Source organism: Thalia democratica, chromosome 8 (genome assembly GCF_965202585.1).
Source record: "Thalia democratica chromosome 8, ktThaDemo2.hap1.1, whole genome shotgun sequence".
Classification (NCBI taxonomy): Eukaryota; Metazoa; Chordata; class Thaliacea; order Salpida; family Salpidae; genus Thalia; species Thalia democratica.
In genome coordinates this window covers 17,358,695-17,378,415 of record NC_139172.1, presented here as the reverse complement: position 1 = coordinate 17,378,415, position 19,721 = coordinate 17,358,695, and the positions used below count along the sequence as shown (strand labels likewise).

The 19,721-nt window shown below is 25.4% G+C and overlaps 2 protein-coding genes across 2 annotated transcripts; both read left to right on the top strand.

The window, feature by feature from the left end:
- Positions 1-776: 776 nt before the first annotated feature.
- LOC145842939 (putative ATP-dependent RNA helicase DDX4) lies at positions 777-2,516 on the top strand. The gene has a single exon (XM_082950413.1). It carries the CDS (start codon positions 777-779, stop codon positions 2,514-2,516), a length of 1,740 nt encoding a protein of 579 aa, XP_082806539.1.
- A 7,552-nt stretch (positions 2,517-10,068) lies between these two features.
- Positions 10,069-16,007, top strand: LOC145842938 (neo-calmodulin-like). The gene is made up of 4 exons (XM_082950412.1): positions 10,069-10,194; positions 10,402-10,569; positions 15,535-15,705; positions 15,996-16,007. The coding sequence occupies exons 1-4, from the start codon at positions 10,069-10,071 to the stop codon at positions 16,005-16,007; spliced, it is 477 nt and encodes a 158-aa protein (XP_082806538.1).
- Positions 16,008-19,721: the final 3,714 nt, after the last annotated feature.

Here is a 19,721-nt window from a genome sequence, read left to right as displayed (position 1 = left end):
TTTTCGGGTGCATAACTTATTTAAAAAATGTAACAGGATACATTTCATTTTTCTTAAATTTATTTTAGTACTTTCGTAGTAAGGCTCATCAGAAATTGTATCTTACTAAAATAGAATGGATACAAATTGAAATAAAATCATACTGTAGTTTAAAGTTTTGAAAGATAAAATGATGTAATAATCGAATGTTAAAAGTTAACTAAGTGCTAATGCTATATACATTTGGTATACATATGAAATTCGTAGAATTAAAACAAACTAAAATAAACAAGCGATAAAAAATAAAACTAAACTTAAAAATAAAATTTAACAAGAAACTAATTACTTTAAAATAACTTAAGATAAGGATTTAAAAAGTATAGTTTTAGTTTTTATCGCTTGTTTATTTTAGTTTGTTTTAATTCTAACGAGTTTCATAAGTATACCAAATGTATATAGTGTAATCACTTAGTTGATTTTTAACATTTGGTTATTACGTCATTGTACATTTCAAAACTTTAAACTACAGTATGATTTTATTTCAGTTTGTATTCATTCTATTTTAGTAAGATACAATTTCTGATGAGCCTTACTACGAAAGTACTAAAATAAATTTAAGGAAAATGAAATGTATTCTGTTATATTTTTTAAATTGCATATATGTAAAATATTTAAACTTAATTTTATACAAATCTATTAGATAACATGTCTACTGTCACAAATTTTTTAATTTGAAAATTGTACAACATAATAATGATTAATAATAATTTACATAGATATATTATTTTAATACCATTATGAGTGATTTTGATTGGGACAACATAGATAATGTCACAAACAATGCCACCTCTGGCGCCAATGATGAGTTTAGCATTGACAATGTGACTGAGGGCATGGGTTCCATGGAGTTCAATGATGGAAACCACAGAGGTAGAGGCAGAGGAAGGGGTCGAGGCAGGGGTAGAGGTAGAGGCGGCGGGAGAGGCCGCGGACGTGATAGGGGAGATGGGGATAATCCCAGATTAGAAGCAGGTGAACTTGACCCTAACAGGCCTCCACCTGTTACCTACGTACCTCCAGAGCTGCCAGAAGATGATCTGTATGCAACTGTCAACACTGGTGTTCATTTTGACAAGTATGATAAAATTCCTGTTGAAGTGAGTGGAGTTAACCCTCCTAAAAACATAAATACATTTGATGAAGCTGACCTCCCTGATGGCGTTAGAGCTAATGTGTCCAAAGCTGGTTATCAAAAGCCTACACCTGTACAAAAATACGGTATTCCCATAATAAATGCAGATCGTGATATTATGGCTTGTGCACAAACAGGTTCTGGAAAAACTGCAGCATTTTTGTTGCCAGTTTTGTCTAAGATTGTGAAGTCAGGCGTAGAATCTTCAGAGTTTGCTACAGAACAAACTCCTCAAGCCATCATTGTTGGACCAACAAGGGAACTGGTCCAACAAATTTATGTAGAGGCCAGGAAATTTTCCAGAGGTACAATCATTCGCCCTGTAGTTGCTTACGGAGGTGTTTCCACTGGTCACCAGCTTCGTGAACTTTCAAGAGGCTGTTCTGTTTTGATAGCAACTCCCGGTCGTCTAATGGACTTTATTAAGAGAGGAAAAGTTCTACTTCATAAGGTTCAATATGTTATTTTGGACGAAGCAGATCGTATGCTTGATATGGGTTTTGAGCCAGAAATTAGGAATTTGGTAAAATGTTCTGGCATGCCTGATAAGAACGATCGTCACACACTTATGTTTAGTGCTACTTTTCCGGACGATATCCAAAAGCTTGCTCATGAATTTCTCCAGGAAAATTTCATCTTTCTCACAGTTGGTGTTGTAGGAGGAGCTTGTACTGATGTAGAGCAAAGCATAGTTCAGGTGGAAGGCAGAGATAAGCGCAACAAGTTGGTCGAGATTCTGGAAGATGTTAAAGTTTCCAAATCGCGTACTTTAGTTTTTGTTGAAACAAAGAGAAACGCTGATTTTATTGCAAGTTTCTTATCACAAAACGACTTTCCAAGTACCAGTATTCACGGTGACAGGGTACAGCAGCAACGTGAGGAAGCCTTGAGAGATTTCAAGTCTGGAGAATGTCCCATACTTGTCGCAACTTCCGTGGCAGCGAGGGGCTTGGACATTCCCATGGTCGAACATGTGGTCAACTATGATATTCCAAAAAGCATTGACGAGTACGTACACAGAATTGGCCGCACAGGTCGATGCGGACATCAGGGCAAAGCGACTTCGTTCTTTGATGTGGCGCAAGACGAAGCAATATCAAAGTCGCTCATCAACGTGCTTTCGAACGCGCAGCAGGTCGTTCCTGATTGGCTTGTCGAGTGCAGCGGAAGTGCCATGGGAGGCGGCGGAGGTTTTGGAGGGTTCGCCAACCGCGACACCAGGAAGCACATGTCGAGCCACGTGGAGAGTTCGAACCGGGGAATGGGAGATTACGACTACGGCGATGGTGATGCTCAAAATCAGGCTGCGGGTTTCGCTGACAACGATGATGATTGTTGGGATTGAAAAGCTCCCAACCTCTATAGTAAATAGTTCCTAGAGTATTATTTCATTATTTTTTCGTTCATTATTATTTACACTGACTAGTATCAGTTAGCAATGGTTCATTTTAATAAATTGTTTTAATTAGCTTAGTATTATTTTAATGTTAGAACTAAAAAATGTTATGTTTCATCCTTAAATGATAAGATTACGATCAGGTTCAAATTAATATTTTCCAATTTAGTATAGTTAAACCAAAGTCACAATATTATCAGCTTTCCATTGATAAAAATTTTAATTTTGAAATTTCATGACATCCTTAGTTGAATTAAAAATTGTTTGTACAACATTAATATAAGAGTTGGATCAAAATTTCCAATGATTAAAAACAAATAAAATTTTGATGTAAACAACTTTAAGGCCAGTTTTTAATGACTAATCCATGAAAAGTTATTAAAAGTAAATTAGTTTTTATAAAAAAATTATTAAGTTTCAAACAGTTGACCTATTACTACGAACTTAAGCTTATATCAGAAAAAATAAATAAAAAAGCTAAAATATTAGAGTTACGTTGATTGTTTATTAAGCCTTAGATCTAACCGTTCTAATAAAAAAAGAGATTTTGTATTTATAGGATGAAGTAGATTATCTATTTAAAAATATATTTATTTATAAAATACATAGACTGAACAGGTTACATTAAGTTCATTCAAAAAATATAAATCAAATTTCAATTAAAAAAAAATGTTTGTTGGCATAGAAAAAAAAGCATCAGAGCAAATTAGTACTAGTTGACTAACAAATGTTATTTTTATCCCTGATAGCAGTGAAAGTTAAAGTGGTAATCAATATTGCCGTGAAATGAAGTTTTAAGGAGTTATACATTTTCTTAACGAGTATCAAAGCGAGATAGTTTTTGCAGAAAAGTATACATTTAAATATCCATAACAAAAGATTAAAAATTTGATAACGTTTGTAACGCTAGATGATAGTTCTTGACCGACTAATCTAGACCATTCGTACTTGTAATGTCTTTTTTTTCCATACTATTCACTTATTCTAGATAAATCCTTTGTTATTTAATAGTACGGTTCATAACGGGTGTCTGCAGCCTTATGTTATTCCCACAAATTTTCCTTACAAATAATTGCATTAGAACAGCACTGTATTATACAGGGTTGCCACAAGGCCAAGAAAATTAAAAGTCAAAAAATGAGAGATTTTGAAAAAAAGGGAAATTTCCAAAGCCTTAAATAGTAAAAAATTAATTAAAAGTCAGACTAATGTTGCAAAAAATACAAAAAACTTACAAAACTACCCAATTATCAATGTCTTCATCTGGTAAAATTAATAATTATTCTTTATTAAACTACAAATTGGTATATTAACATATTGAACAACTACCCTACTTTGAACAGGCAGTTTTTGTATGCATTAAGTATTGCATGCTCCTTGAATTTATAAAAAAAAATAAGATATTTATAAATTGTGTACTCACTAATTATAGTAAACTTTACGACATAAAAATTATACGTGGTTTGATGAAACTAGTAAGATCTAAATTTTAAAAAAGACACGAATGTATTTATTACAATATTCTGACGTGATTAGGCAAGCTAAGTCAGTCCGTTCAATGTTAATTATTTATTGACCGATTAAAGAGTCTGGTCGAAGGTACGAAAAATCCTTTCGGTAACCGAGTGTAAACTAAACTTATAAGGTACAATTATTCTATTCAAGCAATATGTAAACTATCTGCACTAAAAAAATTGAAATATTATTGAAACTAGCATCGTATCACATGAGTAGGTAACATTAAAATCAATTTTTGCTTCATTCAAAATCTAGTTATAGAACTATTTTTCTACAAGTATTCTTTTAAACTGTAAAATTTTTGTGTTTACTAAGAGAATGAATTAACGTTTTTTTAATTCTTGACAAGCTTTTATAAACTATTTATTTTAGAATGTGAGTTTATTTATTAATAAAACGTCAACAATGAGAATTGTCAAAAAGTCTTGGATTTGACAGCAAAAGCTTGAAAAATCTGAATTAAAAAAATTGAAAGAAAGTCTAGGATTCTGAACAAAATATACTTAAAAAACCTGAAATTTCTATAAGTAGAATCATTAAATTTTGATTCTATATACGAAAGATCTATCATATACGATCATTATTTTTGAACAACTTAAGTTTTGCTTATAATAAAACACATTTAATTAGTAGTACCTTTTAAATATTTTAAAGCTGTTTAAGATATTTATTAATACTAAAAATATAAAAAAAAAACTTTAAAAAACCTGGAAGAAATAAGGGAAGGAAATAGGAGGAAGTAAACCTGAATATTTTTTCAAAAAACCCTTAGCAACCCTGGATAATAAAAAGTTATACCAGTATTAAAAAAGCTACTCTTCTTTTTTTTGAACAAATAAAAAATTAGTATAAGTTGAGCTTTAAGATCCAGCAAACTATATTGAAACCAAAAATATTAAGATTATTGAAACTGATCTACAAAATTAAGACTTTTTTGAAATTTTATATTAGCCAGAATACTAAAAGTATTGTGCTTTACAGTTAAACTTTTGACAGTGGTATCAAAACCCGAGTCAAACAAAAAAAAAAGACATATGGAGAACAAATATATGTTGCCAAGCAGACACTTTACTTAAAAAGTACAAAAAAAATCATAAAATAAGTTGTAATTGCCGCTAAAAAGAAATAAAAAATTCTTCTAACAGAAAAAGAACAGAAAATTTTAAATAAATAAATATTTATAAAAACACCAATAAAACTTAACTAAGCAAAAGGACTTGAAAGCTTTTAATTTGAAACAATTAATTTTTCACAAAGTTGATAAGACGATTAAATACTTTAAGAAAAAAAAAAGCTATTAACAGTTTTAAATCATTGACTGTAGTAGGTATAGGTTAGATTTTTTGTATATTTTGGGATTTTATTGGTTTTTATCAATAACTACTTTTTCTGAAATGTGTTTTCTCTCTAATATAAAACTACATAATCCTGTAGTATAGTTATATTTAATTAGAAAGCATATAATTATTTTACAGTTTTAACTTAAAACTTTGTATTACAAAATTTTCCGAACATATTGAAAAATCTTATTTGTAAATATATTTTAACTAAATGTTGTTATTAACTGGTTTAAAAAATAACTTTAAATCCGCATCCTTTTATAAAAGAAGATAGGCCAAAATTATTGCAGGAAGTCTACGTTTGCAAACTTGTTAGAAACAAACTTTAGGGGCTACCGTAACTTTACAAAATGTTAAAAAAAAACACTCTTTGCGAGAAAAACTTTAATGAAGTAATATTTAAGTAAGAATAAGTAAGTGTTTACTCAAGATCAAGTTTGGAGCATATTTTTAAGTATTTATTTTAATAAAGCTTATTTTTGTATTTTTTCTAGTTTTCTAACTAAAAATTATATATTGAGCTGTATCTGGCCCGCAGGAAGTACTTTTTCGATCCAAGCTAACAAAATTGTCCAACAAGTTAGGTTTTTAATAAGATATTAAGAAGTCTTAAAAACTAGTTGAAAGGGTATACTGACAATTACCATCCGCGATCATTTCCCACCCGCGCACAACTTCCACTCTAATTTTTTTCTTTATTTATCCCTTTTATTTTTAATTTTTTTCTTTAAAAATTTTTTACTATCACTGTTACCCCTTACCCTTGGTCAGTAAGCGGTTCTAGGATTTGATCGCGGGTGGGAAATGATCGCGGGTTTGAAATGAGAAGCTCCCAGTTTATGCATTATAGGTTGTGATGACCAAACTTTAAAACAATCGAAGTAAAAAATTATTAAATAAAAATTCTACTTTTAAAAATAACTTATGTGTTTGAAAAATAAAGTGTCTAAACTCGATAAACTTGGAATGATGGATACTTATATATTTCAAATCAATTTACTAAATGGTTTTGATAACTAAAATAATTGCATTGGAGTAAGTAAATTTATCTAATTTATTTAAGATATACACAAAAAGTCAAATAAATCGTCATGGTTAATTAAACTATGATGTCCAAATTTCTTAACAAATTTATCAAGAACTTACTAAGTTCGCTTAAACAAAAGAAAAAATAACTTTTGATTCAAACGCTAACTTATAAAAACTATTAATTAAAAACATAATTACAACGAAAAATGTATAATTTGTTTCAATTTATACTTGACTAATGTTATTGAAACGTAATTTTCATACTCAATATTGATTTTTCAACAGAAAAAGTAATTTTCAGTATCAAGTCAAGTTACCAAACTTTATAGCAGAAAATTATCAAAGGCATTTAAAACATTGCATTTTTGTATTCTTGTAAATTACCCTTTTACTATGTAACTAAAAACTAACAGGAATTAGTAATAAGTGTATAAGGCAGAGGTCGGCAGCCTTTTATAAGTCTCGAGCCAATTTCCTTACAAAACTGCTTGCGGGCCGCATTATATAGAAGAAAGTATTCAGCGGGCTGCAGTTATTTAAAATAATTGTAGTAATCATTAAAAAGTACTATTTTAATCCAAAAATGTGATATAATATGCAATAATAAAGCACTAATACTTAGTAACTAAATTAAAAAACTAAATTTTAACTTTAACCATAAAAAAAAAACGTTTTTTTTTTGTTTAAAAGAAGTATGTTTATAGATGCAAACTTCATTATGAGCCTTGCGGGCCACGGTATTAAAGAAAAGCTTGGTTTTTTATTTATATGCTTTTTTCGATCATTATATTCAAAAATCAAAAGTAATTAATTTGAAACTAGATAAGTAAACTTTGCTGTAGAACAAACAACTAGCTCTTTTCGATAGATTTATTTGATTGTCACAAGTTATTATACTAAATGCTTAAAAATTAAATTGTGTAGTTAAGAAAAGTAAATTAGTGATTGTGTTTAATGAAAAGTATATCAAAAGTTCAGTGAACATAAGTAAATAATTTTAATTAATAAAGAAAGTTTAAACAATCATGTTCAAACTGAAATTTTCAACGCAGATTTTGTATAAAAAAATAAGTTCTCACAAAATATGTAGGCGTTAAATTCTAATATACAAAATACTAAGTTGTGAAATGCTAAACACATGTAAAAAATTATAATAACCAAATTTTGAGTTTATATTTTTAAGTTAGTAGTTATTTATATCAAACAGTATTTTTTTGTAAACAGTATCTATTTATTTGTAGTTGCTGAGACGAAATTTAAGCTAATGCATTTAGATAAAAAAAATGATTTTTAAATATAAAATTTGTGAAGTATTTATTTACAGAAAGCTAAATACAAGCTCCAAGAAAGTTTATTTATAAAGTTTAAAGTATTTCGATTTTTATTTATTTTTGTATTACAAATTTTATTTACTCAGCTCTTTTTTATTCTTCATAATATTATATAATACTTAAACTTGTTAACTTTAAGTTTTTTATGTTGTATTGCAAGTAAGTTTTATAAACAGTTTCAAGCTTAAGAAAATATTTTAAAAAATTTCTAAACGCAACAAGTTTCTTTAGTTTTAAAAGTTATAATTATCCAATAAATTTCAAACTTGATGATTTATATAAACATAAATTTCTTTGATAAGTTTTTTGTTAAAAATTATAAGCTATGAAATACTATATAATAGATATAAATTTTATTTTTTTACTCTTTAAATACATGCTATAAGGCTTAAGTTTATTAGCTAAATATTAGATAAGTTTTCTATGTTTACATGGTATTGTCATTAAAAATTTTCAGTTAGAAAATACATTTTATTACTAGTAATTCGTACTTATGATTTTCTTAAAAAAAGAAATGATAATATGCTTTTATACTTTTCTGTGGTTTTATTGAGTAAGTGACTAAATTAAAACTTTTCTTTTAACTTTAAAGCTTATAACAACTGTTTTAAGATAAGCTTTGGAATACTAATCAGCAACTGACAAAATTCTAAAGCTTATTAAGAGTCTAATTATAACTTTTTAATACTTATTTATTCGTTTTTTTTTTAATTTTAGAATTAATAAAGTAAAACACACTTTCTGAAAAATTAAACGAATAGAAGAGTATTAAAACTATTTTGAAATACCCTGAACAAAAAACGAAAAAAGCTATTAAATGCTTAAGATACATAAAAACAAATCTAATAATCCTTTTAAAATTATACGATGCTTTTATATCAAATATTGATTAAACGAACGTTAAATAATTAGATATAATCTTAAAGCCATGTATAGATTAAAGTGAGGATGGATCAAATATGCACAAAGGTTTGAATATTCACAAAGGATCATATTTGCACGAATACATTTTTGCACGAATACACTTTTGCACGAAGGAACACTTTTACACGGCGTCACTTTTGTACGAAGGGTCACTTAAGCACGAGCAGTCAATTTTACACGAAGTATTTTTACACAACGGGTCATTTTTGCACGGAAGTAAAAAGACTAAAGTAAAAAGACAAAAAAAAAAAATAAAGGTCGACCAAGGTTAAGTGTTAAGGGTAAAAGTGATTGTAAAAAATTAAAAAGATAATAATAATTAAATAAACAAACTAATAGAAAAATATAATGAATTATTTTTCAACCAGTGCAAAATGTTCTTCTTGCAAAAATGTCCCTTTGTGCATATTTGACACCTACCAAAAACGACCAGCGTTATTTTTATACGGCTTTATAATTAAACAATGTTGTAACATGTAGCCTTAAATTTTAGATTTAATACAGAATTCAGGTAAAAGAACGAAATTATTTGAAAGGTAATATAAATTTATTTTTTCCTTATCATTAAATCTTATTCATTGCTTGCAAAATTATAATAAAGATATATCAAAATGTTTTTCATACTATTCTGAAACTTATGAAGTAAATTAACAAATATACACAGTACTATTTTTTTATTAAACTAAGACATGTTTCTGTGTGTTAACAAGTTAACACACTTCAACGGAGATCTTTAAAAAAATAAATATTGTAAGGAATGAATAGAAGCTAAAGTAGGTGTGCATGTATTTTTATTTAAAATGATAGACAATTTCTGTATGTAAATTGTATGTAAATTGAATGTAAATTGTATGTAAATTGTATGTAAATTTGTTGTTATTACATATTTCGGTGAACTTGTTTCGCTAGGATCTCTATTACCAAACTTTAAATTTTGAAAAGAAATAAATTAACTCAAATTTATTTTGTGAAGTAACATTAGTAGAAATAAGCTCGATAAACAAAAAAAAAGAATTTTTATATTTACTATATGTCAGCTGTTAATTTAAAACTCAAAATTTTTTGATATACTAAACTTTAAAAATGCAAAACGTGTAACTTAATATCTAAAATAGTTTTCGTTTTATTAAGGTTGTAAGCTGTAATTGTGGTACTTTATAAATATTTGATGATCTTAAATTGAAAAAACTTAAGAATCAATTCATTAAATAATCTTCTAGTCTGAATTCGAGCATTTAAAACTCTATAATGATATTTTTTGACCGCTTGGAGCAGCTCCTAAAGTTTTTAACATATGATGCGTGTTTCTGTAATTCAGAAAAGAAAAGCTTTGCAGAAGCTACATACAATCAAACCACAATGCGCCGAGTACACGACACTAGCTTGGACGACCTGAAAAGAACTTTCTCCTACTTTGACCGAAACGGGGATGGGAGCATTGAAACAGAGGAACTTGACTTAGTAATGAAAAGTTTAGGCTACCAAGTCAGTTTTGAAACAGTTTCTTATTTTGTTTATCGTTATAGCATTTTAAAAGCAAAATTAACAAGAAAATGCGTCTAATTTAAAATATTTCTTTTTTAATAATTGAACCCTTGATTTTATATCAATGAAAAAACTCAAAAAATAATTTAAGCAATTTAAGCAACATTTGCAATAAATTATCTTTTTTTAATAACTAAAAAACAAAAGACTAGCAAAAGTGAGGTAGAAGAAATGATAAATTTTGCGGATATAGACGGTAATCACAAAGTTGAATTCGACGAATTTGTTAGCTTGATGGAAAATCAACAAACTTTATCGAAACAAAAAAGTCACAAGTCATTTTTGAACGATGAAATAATGCACATAGCTTTTAAGGTAAGACCTATAAATAAGAATAAACTTTTTTATGTTTTAATTAGTTTTATTAGTATGTTTCTTGTCTATAAGTTTAGCCATTATAGTTTTAAATAAAGTCAGTGACATTGAAAAAAAAACAAAAAAAAACAATAAGCTTAATTTTATACAAAAAACATTTATAATACAAAGATAATATGGAGAAAAGCTTATGGTGTATACAGTAAAACTTCATTCTAAAAATCTAAAGAAAGAGTTGCTACAAAGTTTGTAAATTTATAGACAAAGAACATCTAAAAGCTAAAATAGTATATTTTTCCAATAAAATATAAACAAATTTTCTTATTAAGTTTTAAACATAGAATGTAAAAAAAAAATTACTAAGACTAGTCTAGAGTTTAAATATCCGTCTAGAGTTTAATTATAAATAAGAGAATAAATTTAAATGTTTACTTTTAGATCTTGATTGAAAAATTTTTAGACATAAAAAACGTTCAAATATAAATAGTACTATATTTTTCAGCGTAAACTGTACTATTGAAACTTTTTGTTTAAAAAAGTTGTGTAATAAATTTATGGTACTTTTTATAACAAAATTAGAGTAAATATTTAACAAAAAATAATCTTTTTAATTTAATAAGACGACCAGCTAAAATAAAACCTAAAGTTTTTTAGTGGATTTGTTATCAATTGATAACAAGTTATATTCTAGCTTTCAAAAGTTTTAATAATGATTAATTAAATTCTAATAAAAGTTTTAAATTTTTAAAAGCTAACTTACTTTAAATTAATATAACCAACAAAAATTTTTCATTTACTTTTCAGAAATGCTTATTGTTTCAAACTTAACTTCAAAAAGTATTTTTTTTTAAATGTTTTTTTTTTGTAAAATTAAACTTATTTTTTTTAACACTTTAAAGTATTTAAAATTGTGAGAACTTAAGAAAAAAAAAAAAGTTGTAAGTTTTTACGTAAAAAATAACTTCGATTAAGGATTAAAATTTTTTTCATAAACTTTTTTTAAAACTAGGTTCAATCTAAAACGTATTAAATTATGATTTAATTTAGAATATTGCTTGTTATCAACTCAGCACCTTCTAATTAAAGTTTTATATAACTATAGTGTATATATGTTTTTTGATATTTATTTTAAGTTACTGTGTTATCCACAAAAAAAGCTAGTTAAATTTATTGAACACCAGATATTTACTAAAATTAAAAATAAAATAAAAACGTCGAAAATGAATTAGTTGTTTGTTATTTTTGTTTGCATACTTGTTGATTAAATACGTTAAAATAATCAACTCAATATAAATGATACTGATAATAATTTTTTGTTTAAGCTTCTACTATTAGTATTATTACACTATCAACATTTCAATTTGAAAAGAAAAATATTAAATTGCTTTAAGTTATCACCTGATTCGACATAAAACCAAAAGGAAATCGTATGGTTTTCAGTATTTAGAATAACTTATCTTAAAACCTTTTAAAAAAATTTATAATTGTAAGGAACCATCTTATTGATAAGATACAAAGATTTATGTTATTCAATTATTGAAAAAAAAACATTCTATAGTTTTATTTTGAAAGTAGGTGTTAAAAGTGTTGAAAAAGTATAGTTTAGTTTGATTAAAAGTACACGTTGTTAATAGAAGCTAGCTAGTTATAAAAAAAAAAAAACTTAGCTGATTTATCTTAGTTGCAAATAATCATACTTTTTCAAATTTGACTTTTTAATGCTGATTTAATAAAAAGCAAAACATTAAACAAATGTGCGTTTCTTCCTTTAAAAGGGTCGCAGCTCGCTCGCTACTAAAGGTCACTTCAATTTGCTACTGACAAGCGTTTCATTAAAAAAAGCATCTACTAATTTAAGAAAGCATTCATTTGTAATACGGTTTTGTATGTAGAACTTATACTGGTAAGCTTATTTATTTCTGACGTTAACGTCTCGTATAAAAACGATTTGGTAGGTTTTTATATAAAAGTATTGAAATAGTGTTTATGACGTTTAAAGGAAAATCAAGAACACTTATAACTGCTGCTTAGAATTTGTTTTTCTATAAAAAAATTTAAATGAACTAAAAAAAACTTTCTAAAAAAATATTTAATACTTTTGTTTTAAATAAGAATAGTTGTATTTGGTTTTAAACTTAAAAATATAAACAAGTACGTAATAAAAAAGTCTATAAAACTGTAAAACTCTGTTGCAAGAAGTGAAACTAAAGGTAACGGTAGCTTCATGCAATATTGTAGCAGTAAACTTTTACGTGCTAAAAAACTATTTAGAAAAATTATATATTCTTTTTGTATAGTTTTCTTTTACTTTAGATTTTAGTTTTTTTCAAAGCTAAACTAATAAAATACCTACATGATCTAAATCATAACTTATAAAATGTAGCAACGCAAAAATTAAAGTTAATGCTTTATTTCAGAAAATAGGTGTTTACAACAGTTTTTAAACTAATTGATTCCTAAATTGTTTTATCAAGTTGGTAATTGAAATAGTTGCATTAAAGTTAAAAGTATACAAAATTGAAAATCCGATAAGAAAATGTTTGTCTTTTATTTTAAACTTTACGTTGATTAAAAAAACAGTAATGTTTAAGATAACTACTGACTTAATTGTTTCTTTCTAAAAGCTGTAGATACGTTTAAGCAGATACAGTTCTGATTCTTATTCGAAAAATTGTTATGTAGCACTATTTAAACTTTGTATATTAGGAAAGTAAATTTTTTCCGAAAATCTAATTGCTTGCACTTATATTAAAGCTAATTGTACTTTATATAGTATTCATTATACTGTCTGCTGATGGTTTAAAACGCCATTAAAATGCTGTATCAGTACTGTAATGTCACAATTATGGTAGGTCGAAGTGTCCAATTAGCATCGCAATTAAGACAAGCAAAATTAAAGTTCAAAATAAACTATTATGGCTCAAACTGAGTTTGAAGTAGATTTATAAAATTTTACAAAAATTTTATTTTTTGTAAACTGTATTAAGAAAACGTATTAATAATATTGAAATTCATTTTAAGTCCAAGAACTTTTGTAAAACTATTTTATAAAAAAAGATTCTTTGACTTAAATCATGTTTTTTAGGCAATTGTAATCTTACAAAATGTTCTTACTTTTTTTATCATCTACTAATTTTTAAAAATGTTTCAAACTTTTTATTATAGTTTTAAAATGTATAAGGCTTTTTTCTAAGTTTTTAAGGTTTTAATTTACACAATTGTAGTATAAATTTTCTCACATCACTATAAAAGAGTTACTATATTAGTTATTAAAACTAACATAGCTCATTTATGAAGTAATTTAACATTTTAATTAAAAAAAGTTTTACTAGATTTTATCATGTCTGTCTTTTACTTTTTACTTAAGTTTAAAAGAGTAATCAAGCACATATTTTTAAAAACTGTCAGACATTAGAAAATTAACACCGTTTTTTACTTTAACTTCAAAACAAAAAATGAAAGTACTAATTTTATTAATACTTTCATCGATTAATAAAACAAAGTGATGTTAAAAAAAGATATAAATTAACTTAATTCTGATGTGTTCTGATTTAAAAAAAATTTAATCTTCAAACAAAGATAACAGACAAAATACTCAAACAACTAAATGAATAATGCATAAATCAAAATATATCAAAAATATTATTCTAATGTAGTTAATTTTTATCTTTGTACATCATTTAATTCCTTTGAGATTGACGAAATTTTACTTAATTTCAAATAAAGGTCTTTAGTTTTATAATTTCGACTATTGAATAATATTTTTGAACGTTACAAAAACTATAATTGTTTACTTTTTGTAAGAATATATTATACTGCATTATAATATATAGAAATATATTTTGTTTTACAATTATTTTTTAAAGATATATTTTGCGACAAACTATTAATAAACTATAAACTTAAGTTTGCTTCTAAGCAAAAACAATACTTTTCATGTTCTTTTAAACTGTTTTTTTTTATAATTGCCGTTTTCACGGTAATTGGAATATTTTTTTTGTATTATGAAATTAAATTACATGCTTACTTTGATCACAACAAAATATGTCCATCCAACTATATGAGATTAAAAAACAAATACTTTAAAAATTGTAAACTTTGATACTAGTAAATTTAAGTTGTTTTAAAAATTATCAAAACTTGTGTAAACACACATAAAAACTGTTTTTTATCTTCTTATATCAAAGTTATATACTAAGATTTTATTATTTATCTAGTTATAAGAGATCATACATCAAGGGTCAATCGCAGAGACAAAGATTATGACACTAATTTAAAAAAATTATAAGAAGAAAAGCTTATAAGATGACCGGTGTAATTTTATTTCACACATAAGTCTCAAACATGTCGTTGTGCTTTAATGAGGTCAATTAATGTACTGTTTTGATATACACAACAATAAACATTCATTCATTTAAGTATGTGACAAATTATCAAAATTTTCAATATTAAGCTTAAAGAGTTTTCTGATACTTAACTGTTTGTTGTTACAGAGATCTGTGGAACGAAAAATATTTTTCTTTAGTTTTTGAAAAAAAAGCTTTCTTTTATATGTTATATAGTTTTATAACCCTTTATTAAAGTGTATATTAGAAATATTTTAAATCATTTAATTTGTTATTAAAAAATATATACGGTTATTTTGTCATAAGTAATTAAACAAAACTAAAGAAAATGTTATATTTATTTCTCTTAGTTCTGAACTTTTAACTCAAACAAACGTATAAAGTTATTCATTTATTAACAATTCAAAAGTAAAATGTATGATAAATACTGTCATAAAATTTTAATATTGTTGGAATCTCTTTATAATTTATCATAGTTAAGAAAAACTTGCTATAAAAGTTTTAAAACGTATTTAATAAAAAAATCTCTATAAGAACACCAGGCAACTTACAGCCATAAAAGGAATTAATCATCTAGACTTATTTTTTGTGTGGTAATTCAATCGCAAACGTGTTACAGGTCTTTGATAGAACCAACTCGGGTTTTATTTCGAGGAGTGACTTGAAACGGGTGATGCTGGAAATAGTGGGCGAGGACGTTTCTGATGAGGAGGTAGATCTGATGATGCTGGAAGCTGATAAAGACCAAAACGGAAAAATTGACTATGAGGAGTTTAAAATGTTGCAGCAAGTAAAATTTTTATATATTTTTGTTTTTTAAAATAGTTTCGATGAAGTTAAATGATAAATATCGATAACTTTCTATAAACTTTGTGTGAAACTATGTAAAAATACTTGACTAATAACCGATGGATAGAATAAACTAAAAGTTATTGCATATTCAGTTGCTTTAATATTTTTGATATTTTTACTAGACAGAAAGTTGTATCATTGTATAAAAAGTATTTTTAGTTAAGCAATCTAAAAAAAAATTTTCTACAAATTTAGGTCCGTTTATAAATATCATTGTTATTTTGACAGAAACTGCATTAGAGAAAAAAAAGTACACTCGAACTATATGAATAAGCTTAAAAGTATCTATATTTATTAACACAAACAAATATTGATATTTTAAATACATTACCTTTCTTTTTAGTGAGTTTAAAACTGCAATCGTGAATTTTTGAAGACACTTTAGAAATGTAAAACTGTTTATTTTTCAGATTGAAAATAGAGTGTTAAAATCAAGAAAACAAAAATAACTTAGCTATGGGAGAAAAATGGAATGTACTAATTTATTTGAAGTTTGCCAATGTATTTTGCATGTTTGTGTAAAACTGTATTGAGATAATGTTTTATTTTACTTTAAAAAACTAACTATAATGTTTAATCCTCTTTTAAACTGTTTGATTTAATTAATAAAAAAGAAATTTAAAATCAGCAGAAAAAGTTAAATGTTGTCTAAATATGTATCTTGCATTTTAATGTAGTATTGTAGTTTAAGAACATCCAAAAATACATTTATTTTTTATAAAATTTAAATAAATATCGTAAAAATTAAAAATGTGGTTTCTAAACATTCTGCTTTAAATATAACTTTTTTGTATTTCGAGTTTCTTTGTATTGAAAATTAAATTACATTTTTGCAAAGTTTTCCAAGTGTTAATAGACAAGTACCGTATCAAATAATGCGTTAAAAAATAGTCAAAATGAGTTATTTTAATGCTTAATTATTTTTGAATATTTATTAAGCTAAAGTTTTTAGTAAGTTTAAAATAAGTTCTAAGAAATAAATTGTTTTAATTTCGTATACTATAAACTAAAAGTGTTTTATCTTAGCAGTATAAAAAAGTATAATATTAAAGTTTAGTACACTGTTGACATTATAAACATTAACAAGATTTAAACGAACCTATTATTCAGTTATTAATTGTTATTTATTAAATAAAATTTGTATATTTATTACTTACTGATATAATATTTTGATTTTTTTTTAAGCACTTATTGTTGTTTTTTAGTATGTACTTCTCAAAATATAACATTGAAGGAAGTATTTAAAGAAACTACATAGTATTATCAAAATTAAAAAAGAAATAATAATAATTTTATACTTGAATATCAAATTTAATCTAATTCAATTATTTAGAATAAGTAAATGAATGTTTTCATATTTTATAACACACATTAATAAATTATAAAAAAAAATTGATATATGCAGCAGAACTTGTACAAAAAAAAACGTTTTACACAAAATGTTTTAAGAAAGAGAAAAAAATCAGTGATTTAAAGTTGAAAAATATAGTTCAATTTTAATGATTAATCAACAATGGTAAGTATAACAAAAACTTGATTGTAAAAAACTCAATAAATCTTAATATTATCAAAACTTTTAGAACACTAAACAAACAAAAAAATCATTAACTCATTATAAACTTAATAGTTTTAATTTAAGCAGGCATAGCAAAACTTTAGAATTTTTTTTAATGGTTACAAATGTATGAAAAATGTTGAAAATCTTTAGACGGTAACAAGCTAAGTTTGATTTTAGCGTTTGAAACAAAGACAATCTAATAGTACTAGGCTAATACATTATATATCAGTACTATTTAAAGCTTTTTATCTTTCACATACTAATTGTTATAAACTCATAACGTATAAGAAAACTTACTGATAGGGTATAGTTACTCATAGATTGAACAGTAAACAAATAACTAAATAATGAGAAATAATTCTTTTTGATAGCTGTTTTTCTAAACTTAAAACAGATTTTATCTTAAAAAAGTTAAACTTTTTGATTTTTTTGATTGGTAATGTTAAATTATATGACTCAAAAATTTTTCAATGAAAAGCATTGATAATTTTAAGTTAATAAATTCAAAATTAATAACATAAAAAACTATACTAAAATTGGTCAAGTTAAATTTAAGATATATGGCAATAAAACAGATATGCATGTATTTCTTTATAAAATAAATGAGTTTAATGTAGTGATTTTTCTAAGAGTTTAAAAATGAATTATGAAAATTTAAATAGATAAAGCTGGCAAGAACTCCGTTTATCAAATTAAAACAGTTTACAACTTTTTAAAAATGGTCATTTAAACTGTTAATGCATGCCATAAAATTAACTAAGTACCAAAAAAAAAGCTGAAATACTGGTTAAAAACTGTGTTGAAATAATAAATGGTGCTAAAAAGTAAATTTTAAACACAGTTAGAAATTGTAAAAAAATGAAAATGTTGTCCTGAACATCGAAGTGGTGTGCGACTCGATAACCGAAAGGTTTTTCCTACACCAGTTCCTACGACTAATTATTTTCAGCGCATTTTTGTCGTTCAATAAACAATATCTCTGAACTAGGATTTGATTTGTACAAAAGTTGCTATGGTTTTCAACAAAAAAAAATCGAAAAAATTAGTTGTCCTACGGTGTAAAACGGTTTCAGTAGCTAACCTGCTGCACAATCTCTCTTGTTATATGAATTTATTTTTCTGTAAAAGATTTTTTGTAAGCTTTAAAGTGTATAACCTCTTTAAAACATTTAATTTTTTTTTCTTGCTTATATTTGAAAATAATATGGAGATAAAATGCAGAGGTTCTTCAAAACAAATCTCACTAATTTAAAATAATAGTTGTTTAAAATATCCTCTTCTTAGTTTTAACTTTTTTAGAAAAATATAACTTCTAGAACTTCTTCTATTCGTTGTAAAAACCTTAATATAAACGTACTTTTAATTTTTATAGTATTTGCTTATAGGTCAAAATTACAAAGTTTTTACAAACGTAACGTCGAATAGTTTTGTGTGACTTAAACTTAAAGCTCCCATTTAAAATTAAATGCAAGGAAAAAGTTATTAAAAAGTTAAGTATTTAGAAATGTTAATCAAACACAAAAAATCAGTTCATTCTTTTATAAACATAGTTCAAAAAAGTAAAATTAGCAATAATTCAAAAATACCTTTGAATATAGATAAAGTTACAAATATAATATTATTAGAAAAAAAAGTTTAATAATCTATTTTGTAAACTGCAGTAACAGTTTCAATTTACTTTAAATACATTTACTTATGAGAAAAGTCGTAATCGTAAGTCGTAAGTCGTAACAATTTAAAACACTAATGATTGAAACTATGCAATTTTTAGTATTAAGAACCGTTTAAAAGGTTTTTTATAATAGTTTTTATATGTTCTTTTCTTTCATATCGTCTAATAAGTTTAAACATGTTAAATTGTAATAAAATGTTTTTTTAATCCTAAATATTTATTATATCATTAATATACAAAAAATAGAGTTTGAGTAATTACAAAAGTAAAAGCTTATACAACTTTTATAGTTTGTCATAAAAAATACAAACACGTTATGTACAAAGAGTCTTTTGAATTCAAGCTTGATAAAATTTTTAGTATCTACAAACAAAATCTGTTTAGTCTCCTTTGTCTTAAATCTTAAAAACTTTTTTTAAACAGACTTTTTCGAAAAATAAAACTGTTAAAAAAATCTTGTTAAATATACGTTTCAATGAAATTAAAAAAAAAAATATACGTATATATATTTTTAACAATAGCGACTTACTAAATAAATATTTGTACACATAATTTTTTTTTCACTTTTTAGAGAAAACAGTTTTACTTATAAATGTACTTATTCTCAAAGTTGTTCAGATTATAACTGTTACTTATTTTATAAAACCCAAAAAAGGTCAAAAAAGCATAGTTATTAAGAAGCTATCAGATTTCAATAAAGCTATCTAAATAAGTATAAGTTTGA